Source organism: Stigmatopora argus, chromosome 11, assembly GCF_051989625.1.
Source record: "Stigmatopora argus isolate UIUO_Sarg chromosome 11, RoL_Sarg_1.0, whole genome shotgun sequence".
NCBI classification, from domain to species: domain Eukaryota; kingdom Metazoa; phylum Chordata; class Actinopteri; order Syngnathiformes; family Syngnathidae; genus Stigmatopora; species Stigmatopora argus.
In genome coordinates, this window is record NC_135397.1 from 7,980,478 (window position 1) to 7,992,903 (window position 12,426).

Below are 12,426 nucleotides of genomic sequence, written 5' to 3' on the forward strand. Positions count from 1 at the left end.
AATTCTCCATCCAGCAATTTTTTTTCTTTAAATTCTGCCTTGACTAAATTTGTAATCACGCCTGTCATTTGCACTATACAGTGGTACCTCGACCTACAATCAGCTCTACCTACGACATGCTCGAGGTACGATGAAAATTTCGATCGAATAATTCGCCCTAGATACCATCAAAATTTCGAGATGCGAGAAAGCCAGGTGGCCATGACATGAGGCTGTTTATCATTGTAGCGCACTGTCTTTTTTTGCTGCATCTGATATCTATAATCATATCTATAATCATATATATATATATATATATATATATATATATATTTATTTATATATATATATATATATATATATATATATATATATATATATATATATATATATATATCTATAACTGATATCTACGAGCACTGAATCATTTATTCAGACAAGTTTCGACCAGGAAACGCACAACGCGCATACACAGGCAAAAAGAGGGCTATCTTATTGTGAGGACATTTGTGTGCATCATTTTCGGAATATTTTGAAGGGAATACAACGGCAAACTGCCCATCGATAGCGAACGAGAGGGTGGAGGCGTGGCAAACAGCTAACCTGCCCAGAACGAAGGTAAAAAAAAATTAAAACAAAATTAGAATTCAGTTTTGTGTAAAGTTACATTAAACATATGTTTGAGTGTGTCTGTATATATTGAGTGTCTGTATATATTAATCCTTTTTCCACGACAACGCACTCGTAACGAAACAAACAAATTTAAATTAACTTGGATTAATATATACAGACACACTCAAACATACGTTTAATGTAACTTTACACAAAACTGAATTCTATTTTTTTTTTACCTTCGTTCTGGCCGGGTTAGCCGTTTGCCACACCTCCACCCTCACGTTCGCTATCGATGGGCTGTTTGTTTGCTGTTGTATTCCCTTCAAAATATTCCGAAAATGATGCACACAAATGTCCTCACAATAGGATAACGCACGACCACTTGCCAACGAGTAGTAGTCTTGAATAAGCGATCGCCCATATTTAGTTATATTAAACACATTTTATTACTATTAAACCACTAGTTATGTGTTACTTTGCTAATAGATGGCGAATTAGAAGAAATAAAACATTATTTTCCAATCCAATATCCAGTTTTTGGTGTTTTTTCAGAGGGTTGGAACGAATTAACTTGTTTTTAGTTCATTTCAATGGGAAACGTTCGCTCGAGTTACGAAAAGCTTGACATACGATCTCAGTCCCGGAACGGATTAAGATCGTATGTCGAGGTACCACTGTACTCACAAACACACCAAGCTGAAATCAACTGTTTTCCTTTGAAGCACCTAGCTTGAAACAAATTGGCTCATCCAACTAATGGATAAAAAATTAATACAAGTAGCTCATGTGAAAAATACGTTATTAGTGTATGACGAAAAGGTGGGAAAAATATTTTGTCTGGATATTGTGAATTAATGCTGTTATGGTCATGTTGCTATACCATCTCATATGCGTTGTATATGGGGTCTCTTGCGGGGTTAATTTTTGTGCAAATTATGAAACTTTTCTAAAACTGTAAAACCTCTTGCCTAATACTATATACCGTGCAATAAAGGCAATGTTTCCCAAAAACATAGTAAACTCCTCAACATAGCATCAAGACAATGAGATGTATGACAACAATGTCCATGTGATATGCATGTTGAGTAACTCAATAATAAGGAATGTTTACTTAATTGTGAAGCTCAAGGGATGCACGGACTTCTTTTACCATGGAACTTTACCTTAGTAAGGGTAGGATGCAGAAGTGGAGGGATTTGACCAAAGGGGTGCAATGATGGCATCTATGAAAGAGAAGACAATTTTCAATTGACAATAAAGAATAGAAAAATGTGGTGAACGTGGGGGAAAGGAGAAACATGTTTTCATAAAATGACATTTGCAGAATAACAACACACCTTTAAGATAACACAGCAAAACATGGTAAAATAACATAGCACAAATCTGTAAGATATATAGTTTTATGTACCCTATGGACATCTGAACTAAGACCGCAAAGTTATTTATTCTTTTTGTCTGAAATTGTCTTATTAGAAATACTACAGTGTAGCTAGAATCTAAATTTAAGAAGTTGATTTAGGAGAGAAAAACGATTAGTATAGCATTGATGAGTGAAATGTTCAGTTTTCTCAAGTTGGTCTTCAACAAAAGTGTTTTCTTAAAATTGAAGGTAGAAGTCTCAGTGGTACAGTGGCAATTTTAGGATAACTCATTTTGAAATGGGTAGTCAAAAAGAAATAAAAATAAAAAGTTTGTCCAATGATTTATTTCACGGTATTTCAAAACCTACAACAAAACAGGCTGGAAAGTATTGACGTACGTAATTAAAAGTGAAGACAATTTACAATTTTGGTACATTAGAGAATGCGATGTTGCAGTGGGACATTTAGTTTGGTCTGAACATATTAAGACATGTTCACTTGGCCTCCTTTTTCTTCTTCTTTTCCTTTTTCTCCCTTTTCTTTTCTTTTTTCTTCTCCTTTTTCTTTTTGCGTGACTTTCCATTTGAGGCCTTTTCTTTGCCGATGCTGCCTTCGTCACTACTTTGTTCCTCTTCGTATTCCTTGCTATCTTTACGTTTTACGCTGTGTGCTGCTTCCTCTTTCACTCTAGCGTGACTTTTATCATCCAAAACTTTATTTCTCTCTTCCTTAACAATTGGAGGTTCAACACACTGTGAAACAGTTATCAGCATGGTGTCCTTAAAAAAAGTACGCTCTTGCCCAGGCCTGTGAACACGATCACCCTCTTGTTTAATTTTCTGATCCACCTCGTGTCTCCTACTGTAAGGATGCACTTGTTTCTTGTGGTCTCCTCTATCTAAATAACTGTGACCGACGTGGTCTCTTTCCTCTGACGATGTGGGATGTTTGGTGCCGCTAGAGCTAGCGTGTCCTCTAGTCTCTTCTTTATGTTTATTCACCAGTGATTTCTGCTAAAGATGAAAAGAGAGAGAGATGATTATGTACAAATATTAACCCCTTCAAATGGATTCCATTAAAGCGAACGCTACAAAGTGCTATACATCTTTTTTTTTTTAAAGGCAAAGGAAATACATGAATACTCAAAAGCTTGTTTTTGTGGCAAAAGCATTCATCGGGATTTGGAAAATTGAGAAAAGTCACCCATAGAACGCAGTGTCCTTTCATACGGCTAACAAAATATTGTGTTCATTACTCTAAATTGTCTTTAATATACCGTATTTTCAAGACTATAAGGCGCACATACAAGTCTTACATTTTTTCCAAAATAGACAGGGCGCCTTATAATCCAGTGCGCTTTATATATGGACCAATACTAAAATTGTTATCACGATAAAATAAAATGAATCAGTTGATAGGGTACACCGACTCTACTATTTTCCCGTAGACAAAGTACTAGGCAGTGACTGCTGGGATATGTAGTAGTTCTTTTGTCAATACACCCAATGGATTGTGGCCTGTATACATCGACATCAATACAGCTTGACGAAGCATGGAAAGCACCGTTGGAAAAGTTACGCTAGCTACCAGCTAGCTACTATTTGCGAATGGATTGTGGCCGCCTGGACGAACGTATAAAACTTAGCGTTTTCGGTGACTCATTTGGACAATTGTTCAATTCGGACACAGAAAATTAAGACTTTGATGGATTTGTGGGTGATGATGACGTGAGTAAGTTGTAAAATGGCTAAATAAAGTACAACCAAACTCAGTTTTGCTTTCGTTGCCTTTTTAAAAACGTGTTTTTAGCGAGTGGGTGTAGCGTGCAAGAACTATATATCCCAGCAGTCACTGCGCACTGGAAACCGGAAAAGGAGTCTGGGGCTGCTTCCGGTAGCCAGCGCTATTGCGGTTAGATATTCATATATAATATATATGCGTCTAAAAATCGGTGCGCCCTTTGTGTGTTTAAAATACAGAAATAGCACTCGTTACTGACACTGCGGCTAAAAATATGATGCGCCATATAGTCGTGAAAATACGGTAGTATATTTTTTCAGGCTATGGCATATAAATCTCATTACATTTCTATTGCAAAGTACTTACATTGGCAATCTTGGCTTTTTGATGGGTGTGGATGGCTGCATGTTTTTCAGCAGCACTTAAATTTTCAATGAACTCCTCACATTTCTGGCAGTAAAATCCAATCACTGGTACAAGAAAACTGAACCCTGAAAAAAACACCACAGGGAAATAGTGAGTGTCTGAATGTATTAAATAATGTAGCAATTTAGGTAATGAATATAATTAAAAAAGATTACCTTCCTCTTTGAGAAGTTCCCCCACTTCTTTCATCAAAAGTTCTGTTTGAGCGATTTTTGCTTGTTTTAATTGTTTTCGTTCACTTTCATCATCCGACTACGGAATAGAAATTACAATTTAACCATCAAAACAAAATTAAAAAAACAAAAAAATGTTATCAAGATTAAATAATTCAATATGCACCTTTTTTAAATAGTTCTATGTTACCAATCTAATCCACAATGTTTCACTGGAAATTTGGACGATTGAGCCAAATACGTTCGCTCTTGTCATTTAACTTTGTTTAAAGATGAAGTTCATGTACATATAAAGGAGTGAAAATCATAAAACAGTAAAAAGGTTTCCCCATTCATTTTACGTGACAAATATTTTTTGTGGCCTTTTGTTTCTCATCTTGTTACAGACACTATCTGAGAAATAGCTTACCTTGTATTTATCAGAGGAAGCCTGAGATGTACTAACTGCATCCTTTTTTTCCCGCTTCTCCTTGGTTGCTAAAAAAAATGCATTGTTGAACAAATGCAATTAGAAAAACCATATCAGATAGCCCCTTATGCTTGACAAATGGTACTGAAAAATATCAACCACCAAACTTTGATTATCAAATTGATGTTTTAACAATTTAACACTGTTCTTGTGTGCTGTACATGTAAACAATGTAAATAAACAAATCCATGCAATAAATGAAACATCAAATTTAATGGCGTATACTTACCTTTGATCAGAGATTGTAGAGATTCCAAAGCATGCCGCACATTAGGGGCCTTAGATGTTACCAAATCCAAGTAAGCAGCTTTGGAACGCAGAGGCGAGTCAGAAGGCGCCTGTTGGCCTCTCTCGCTCTTGTTTGATTTTCCCAAACTGTTCAAAATCTGCTTGATCTTCTCACACTCATTGTTTTCCACAGTAATAGAGAATTGACCTGCGGTTGAAGGGCCACCCAAAATAGAAATATTAGCCTTATCATGATTATTTTGTTGCCTCCCCAGATCAGAGACCCATATTTCTTTACACTTTGGTTTGACCGAGTCTCCAGTCACGAGTGTTGTAGATGTTCCACCGGAGAGTTGGTCTTTTGTGACTTTTTCATCTCCATATAAGAAGAGTTCTTCATCGTCAAACTGATCTGCTTTTGAAACCTCCGAATTTGAGGGCTGAAGCCAAGCGAAGTCACTGCCGACTCTATCATGCGGCAGGAGTATGTTGTCATTTTCCGGAGTTTTTGAAGTCGTCATTGTGTCTGAAGTGTCAAGTTTCTGCTTGTTTGGAACACATTTTTTGATTTTGTTAGAGTCCTGGAGCGACAAAAGTACGGTAGTTATTAAAAATCGGAAAAATCAAATTTGATCATTTGTATATGCAGTGTTTGTACGTTTAAATACAGCTGCTAATTTATTCCATTCCTACACTAATAACTGAAATAGAACTAATACTTGGAATCAAATTTCTCAGTTGAAACTACCTAATACAAATTCTGTTAACCCATTCCAACCACTAAAGCAAATTGTTCAAAACAAATCACCTAATTAAAGTACCAACATAACGAAATGCCTTGAAATTTAACATTAGAAATGGAACTATAACATGTTTGAATGAGATGACCTACCTCAATAGTGACCTCCCTGCAGGAAGGCCACTTGTCTCCTGCGTCTTGGTTCTTCAGGACCATCTTAAGTCCTTCTAATAAATGACTGCCCAGAAGAACACTACTACCACAGTTTTTTTTTTCAACGTAGCTCAGGGTTTTTTCCTTTTTATCTTCTTCGCCATGGCTACTGTCCGTACTGCTACTTTTCGATGATGACCGCCTCGGTCTGCTTTTGCTGCGTGTGGGCCTTTTTTTCGTTGGGCTTCGACTGCGGGCCCTACTTTTGCTTCTTGCTCGACTTTTTTCACGAACACGGCTTTTGCTCCTTCCTCGGCTTCGGCTTCGACTTCGCTTGCAGCTTTTGGCTCGAGATCTTCCGCGGCTAGAGTCAGGACTTTCGCTCTTACTTTTGCTCCTGGTCAAACACTTCTGGAAAGCATAATCTGATTTGATAGCCTCTTTCAGGACACTGGCTGACTTTAACGCATCTGCCAGGTTGTATGCCATGTTGCCACGAAGATAGTCTGGGAAAGGTTTATTTGGAGCTATACATTTCACGAACTCATCTCCAGCACTGCCACAGTAAAAAAAAAAATCGATTACCACATTGAATCAAGAATTTAGTTATCACATTTTGACATACAAAATCTTACCTGTTGTCTGGTGCTTCATGTTGGACGGGCGTGGAATTCCACTGGGAGACCGGAGGTTGTGATGGTGGTGCCTGAGAAGTAACCTGCTGACCTCCCAGAGTAATCACTGTACTAGGGTCACTGGAGAAGGAGCTGCATTGGGGCTGAGAGTATTCAGAAATTAAGTTAGTAGTACTTTACATGACATAATGGTGATAAAGTATGGCGTATAAACAAAAATTAGAACAGAATAAAAAAAGTGCCTTGATCTTACAAATCCATCAACTTACCATTTTTTGACATACAGTAGGAGTCTTCACTTGGCCATTTTTAGAAAAAAATAAGATAAAATATTACAAGATGTCAAAGTGACTAGATGTGCCATCGACTGAAATGTAAAATGTGACTGCGAAAATGACAAGCGAGTCCTAGAAATAAATTAAGGACTGCTGATGAATCATTCTGAAAACAAACATCTTTAGTTTTAAGAGTGAGTGCACATACGTGCAGCCACATTTTCAGTTATTTCCGCCTTGCCCATTCTAAAATCACGTAACTTAAAAAAAACATCATCCAGGATATATAGGCCACTTTACTGATGTAAAATGGTTTGAAATAATTTATCAATTGCAATTATTTATATTAGGAGCTATATTTTCTTCTAATACACCACCTCAAAATATCAATTTATATGCAGTAATACATATATCCATAACTGATGACATGCTGTGATGTGTATTCCTACATTTTAATCACCATTTCTAAGCACAAGGCTTCACATAAAAATCAGACAGAGTAATGACTAAAGGCACACGATGCATCCTTTTTGCTTAAAAAGAATATTGACGATTTGAGCAAAATGGAGACTGTGGACTAAGGAGTTCTTTCTTGACAAGTTACTTGTACCGTACATCTTCAAATGTGCTAATTACACGGAAGTAGATCATTTGAGGATCTAAATAAACATAAGTAGGAGCTGATTTTATAATCATAAAGTAGCTTTGTTTACATTTTTGTTAACATATATACAATCCAGAAGCACTCCACGTGGTAGTTCTTAGCTTTGGAAAGTGGAACTACCTTTTATAATGGTACGATCCATCTAAATTCAAGTCAAAGTCTGCACATTTATTTCAACCCACAGTTCATGTATGATTGCACTTTCATTGAGAGTTTAGTCATGTCAAACGAATTTCTTTTATGAAGATGGTATGACAAAAAAGGACTAGAGTAGGTACTTTCACAAGCATTGACACTTTGCGTTTGCTCCGATGTTATGCTAAACTAGGCTAAGCTAAGATAGCGACATCAGTGTGTACGTACATTCGGAAAACTTGGTTCTGGAGGCTTTTGTAGAAATTGGTCTTCCGGAGGCGTTGAGTCTGAAAATGATCCAGGAGGTAAATCTCTAGGAGACGGCGGGACATAAGGGGGTCGTACATTCAACGGTGGCTCGTGAAATGACGATCCACGAAAAGATGGCCGATTACGCGGATTTTGATTGGATCGGAACATTATTGTAGTTTGATCAAGTAGTAAGAAAAAAGAATAGTCGGTTCAAACGCCAAACATATTAAGTTTACAAGTCTATTAATTGCGCATTTGCGAAGGAGTTAAGCACAAGGAGGCAACAACAGACTCTTCTTCTACTTATAAATTGAAGCGCAAATCACTGCATCGCTACCTACAGGATAGGAGTATATAGTAGCTATGTTTTATTTGTAATTGTAGGTTGATTGTTTGTTTTATACAATAATTATCAAAATAACTGCAATTACTACAACTTGCTTTCATGTTAAAAAAACGATTTAAGTTTTAAATGGATTGAATGTGTTTTTCATAAATGACAATGATTTAAATGCTAATGTTGAAATTGAAGAAAAAGGAATCGAAATATTTGGGTGTGGGTATTTGCAATATTTTTTGGGACCTCATTATATCGTCTTTTCCAAACATATTTGAACATTTTAAAGAGTATAAGAACCTTTCATTCACTAGATGGCGGCAGTTCGTCCTTTCGTCATCTTGCTGAGCGGCAATAATTCCAACGAAGAAGAACGCAAACGCTGTCAATCTCAACTGGGCCACATCAGTGCGTTTAAAATTGAGATTTAGAGCGTACGCAATAATTATTACCATGGAAAATGATATTTTCGTCGCTCTTGAGGATTTAGGGTAAGTGAATGGAAAAAATAAGCAAATAATTTTATAATGTAATGTATAACGGGAATTGCAATTCTTAGCCATGCCTGTGTCCATTTAGCACTGTGACGTGGTGGGGTGCAGCTAAACAGCTGACCCGGTGTTTCGGCTAAAGTCCATTTGACAGTCATTTTAACCTAGAGCTAAATAATGGTAGTTTTAACTTCGCAAACTGCTATTCATGGAGGCCATCGGTTACATCTATCACACTTGTTTCTCGTAAAACGAAAGTCCTCTAAGTCAGTGTCTCTGCTCCACCTTTTCTTGGTTTAACCCCATCGTCGCCGTCATTATATTGTGCTGGGGTCAATTCTAGCAAATTATCTCCTTGCTACGGCCCTCTCAATTCTACTATGCACGATGTCATTAATTTAAAATAAAGGGCTTGAATTGATTATTGATGCCAAGTATGTGATTGAAGGTATCAAGGCCCACTGTTGGAAGACGGGGCTCTGGAGGCAGCTGTTAATGGTGGGGCCGCCTCACCGGAGTTTACAAAGCTGTGTGCTTGGATTGTGTCAGAGCTCAGACTTTACACCGTATTGGAGGAGAATGTCCATGCCACAAGCTGTAAGATCTCACATGTTTTCCCCTAGACACACTTGTGATTGCTTTTGTTTGAATCCTCACAATTCCTGCAAAGCCAGGGGGGAATATCTTAAAATGAAATGACCCTCAATGTGGTTGAATATAAAGCAATGAATTTAAATCATACAGACAGTCCTGTACAAGTGTTTGTAAATTTATAAATGCTGTTTTAATTTCTTGTTCCTTTTACAGGTCCAAGTGAGGCAGAGAGCTTTCAGCTGGAGATGAGTGGTTTGTTGTCAGAGATCGCTTGCCCTTACGCTGTCCTCACAAGTGGGGATGTTAACCGAAGACTTCTCAACAAGAATGACTGTCTGCTGCTGCTCTGTACGTCTTCCCTATTATATTTCTTAATCTACACGACATGTTGGTGACAGTTTTAATAAAAAAAAAATTCAGCAGCCCTGTTCTGATGTGTCAATCTAGCCAACATGCGGTAGTACTTTTGAAAAGCTTGCACACAATTGTCACAGCCATATAACGACATGAATTCAAAACTAAAACTACTACAGGCTACTCTGAAAGGCTGCTTGTATAGGAGCTCCAACTTTTTCAGTTTGACACAAATATTCTCAGAGGGAACTCTTTTCAAAAGCAAGGTAAACATATTTGAATTGACTGAAATAATAACCAAATGCATTTTTTTACCTTAGCTTTTCTGCTGTCTGAGCTGGAGGCTTCAAGGATGATCTTGATAAATACACCTCAGAAGAAGGCGCAGGAGTCTGGTAGCCCTCCCTTCCAAGAGCTAAAGGGCATCTGCTTGGCACTTGGCATGTCCAAGCCTCCAGCCAACATTGCAATGTTCCAGTTCTTCAGTGGCATTGAGAAGAAGGTCTGTTGGTTAAAAAAAGAGTATGCATAGATTTGTTAATTGCTAACTGATGCCCGTTAAAAAAAATCGCTTATTGGCCTCCTATCCAACTATATACATATAAGGACTAAATGACATAAGTGGCTTTTTGGTGCAATTGCAACTCTATTCCTATTTTTCTCTTGGTCACAAGTAAAATAAATGATATGAGTCGCCATTCCTGCTGTATTATGTGATAAAGCAGCAACTTTCTGACACTTCATTTTTTTTATGTGTCTTGTGTGATAGTTGAAAGAAGCCATCAGTCGAGTACCACCAAATCACATAGGAGATCCTTTGTTGAAGAAACCTTTTGGTCCTGTGCACATGGTAATTACTCAAAAATGAGGGTTGCTTTTTAAACGGGAGGAATAGTTAAACTTTTTTTTCTTCGTCAGGAAAAATTTGAAGCCATCAATCAAGCACTTGTAAATGAGTATGAAGTGAGACGGAAGATGTTGTTGAAACGTCTGGATGTGACCGTGCAGTCTTTTGGTTGGTCAGAAAGAGCAAAGGTATGCAATACCCTTGAATTAGAGCTTTGCAAAAGCAGGCTATCATTTTCCTCATATGATAGCAAGATTTTTTTCTTTTCCATGACAGACGCAAGCTGGGAATTTGGCCAAAGTTTATCAGCCTCTACGTTCTGCTCTTGGTACCAAAAGCAAAATGTCAGTTGCACACCTCCTTGCAGCCCGACAGGATTTCTCCAAAATCACACGCACAAGCAGTGGCAAGTTGAGAGAGAAGACAGCTTGCGCCATTAATAAGGTGAGTTAGTTGAAAAAAATGAAAGTGAATTGCCTTTTTTTTCTCTAAAGATCTGATAACTGTGCTCTGTATCGCAGTATATGGCACAAATTGTCCTACTAATGTATGGAATTTAGGGGGGGAGCAACCAATTTTTTAGACAGTTTCCATTTTTCCCTGTGCTGCAAAAAGATATTGAATGTTTTTGTGCGTCATGTTGGGAGAAAATATCCAGAGTCATTGTTGGAAATGCAATTTCATGTTGTTATTTTCTCCCCCCCAGGTTTTAATGGGGCGAGTGCCAGACAGAGGAGGTCGTCCCTGTGAAATTGAGCCTCCCCCTCCAGAAATGCCTTCGTGGCAAAAGCGGCAGGATGCCCCCCAGGGTGGTGGACACTATGGTGGCGGTGGGCACGGTGGTAGCAGGGGCAGCTATGATCATTATTCCCAAGGCAATCGGGGGGGTTACGAGAGGGGTGGAGGGGAACGGGGTAGCAGGGGAGGAGGCAGAGGTGGAAGGGTGCAAGGAGGCTGGGGGGAAGGAGGTGGAGGTGGAGGAGGGAGAGGCGGTTACAAGGGTCAGTATCACGATTCGGGGGCTCATCAGGGGGGAGGCGGCACAAGAGGGGCTTACAGAGGAGGCGGGAACCATCAAGGAGGCCCCCAGGAGTCCAGCCACCATTCAGGCTATAATGACAATTACCACCAGAATGGAAACTGGCACCAAGAGAGAGGCGGCAGTAGAGGAGGCAGGGGAAGAGGAGGCCGAGGAGGTTGGGGAGGGAGAGGCCACAATTTTAACCAAGGAGGGCAGTTTGAACAGTATTTTCAACATGGCGGCCAGAACTACAACCAAGCTGGCTTTAATTCAAGCCGCCACTACACTAGTTGAAGATAGTTGTGTGGGACATTGCAGCGCAGTCTACAGTCCATCCAACAGCCCAGTGGAGAAGGCCTTATCAATCCTTGCATTTCAGCCTGTTTGATCAGACTACTCAACAGTGTACAACATGTATACTTAAGTATGTACTGTATGTAAATGTACACATGAATGTTTACAAGTGTACAGTATTGGTCGCCCTGCACAATGTGTGTGTTTCAGTTCAACTTATTTTCTCAAGTTGCAAACAAGAGCATTATGTGCAAATGCTTAATCTTACATAAAGGGTTTTCAAAAACTCTTATTTTTCAGGTTTAAAATTTTCTTATGGCCAAGGGTAATTTTTGTTTATCGCTAAAAACAAATTGGTTTGTTAAAAATAGGTCACATTTCGTTGCCATTAAGCCTACAAATGTGGATACTGTACTTGACTGCATGAATGTGATGCGGAGCAATAAAGTTATTGAAATAAGTTGGTTTACTGTCTAATTGCCTATTTGACAATGAATGGAAACCTTGATAACTGCATGTCTGTGTTACAATTGAGTGTTTGCTGGTTTTAAGGGGGATAAGTGACCCTCCCAGAGGAAATTGTCTCCTTACTTTTCATACTTTTGAGCCAGTCACGTTATTAAATTCACATTTGCCTGGGTAAT

The 12,426-nt window shown here is 38.5% G+C and overlaps 2 protein-coding genes across 7 annotated transcripts in view; one reads left to right on the forward strand and one right to left on the reverse strand.

Moving 5' to 3' along the window:
* Nucleotides 1-2,279: 2,279 nt before the first annotated feature.
* LOC144084410 (uncharacterized) overlaps nucleotides 2,280-12,426 on the reverse strand; it is a 29,386-nt gene continuing 19,239 nt past the window's right edge. The window contains exons 1-9 of one of the 6 annotated variants that reach the window (XM_077612792.1): nucleotides 7,821-8,172; nucleotides 6,519-6,661; nucleotides 5,884-6,439; nucleotides 5,290-5,572; nucleotides 4,993-5,199; nucleotides 4,704-4,771; nucleotides 4,277-4,373; nucleotides 4,062-4,186; nucleotides 2,280-2,968 (exon numbers count right to left, since the gene is read on the reverse strand). In XM_077612792.1, the coding sequence (XP_077468918.1) occupies nucleotides 2,450-2,968; nucleotides 4,062-4,186; nucleotides 4,277-4,373; nucleotides 4,704-4,771; nucleotides 4,993-5,199; nucleotides 5,290-5,572; nucleotides 5,884-6,439; nucleotides 6,519-6,661; nucleotides 7,821-8,012 (2,190 nt within the window). In that variant the 5' untranslated portion in view covers nucleotides 8,013-8,172 and the 3' untranslated portion in view covers nucleotides 2,280-2,449. Of the gene's footprint in view, nucleotides 2,969-4,061; nucleotides 4,187-4,276; nucleotides 4,374-4,703; nucleotides 4,772-4,992; nucleotides 5,573-5,883; nucleotides 6,440-6,518; nucleotides 6,662-7,820; nucleotides 8,173-9,935; nucleotides 10,125-12,426 lie in introns of those variants that run through there. The other 5 variants (XM_077612793.1, XM_077612791.1, XM_077612790.1 and 2 more) reach the window with 5 other exon arrangements.
* fam98a (family with sequence similarity 98 member A) lies at nucleotides 8,497-12,242 on the forward strand. Its single transcript, XM_077612794.1, has 8 exons — nucleotides 8,497-8,672; nucleotides 9,121-9,269; nucleotides 9,480-9,614; nucleotides 9,941-10,122; nucleotides 10,390-10,470; nucleotides 10,539-10,655; nucleotides 10,744-10,911; nucleotides 11,174-12,242. The coding sequence occupies exons 1-8, from the start codon at nucleotides 8,635-8,637 to the stop codon at nucleotides 11,780-11,782; spliced, it is 1,479 nt and encodes a 492-aa protein (XP_077468920.1). The 5' UTR covers nucleotides 8,497-8,634; the 3' UTR covers nucleotides 11,783-12,242.

Bases quoted from the DNA above. Each gene is read 5' to 3' on its own strand.
- fam98a (XM_077612794.1), top strand. From the start codon at position 8,635: ATGGAAAATGATATTTTCGTCGCTCTTGAGGATTTAGG. The intron at 9,615-9,940 runs GTACGTCTTCCC...TTTTTACCTTAG, and splicing joins TGACTGTCTGCTGCTGCTCT to CTTTTCTGCTGTCTGAGCTG. The intron at 10,656-10,743 runs GTATGCAATACC...TTTCCATGACAG, and splicing joins GTTGGTCAGAAAGAGCAAAG to ACGCAAGCTGGGAATTTGGC.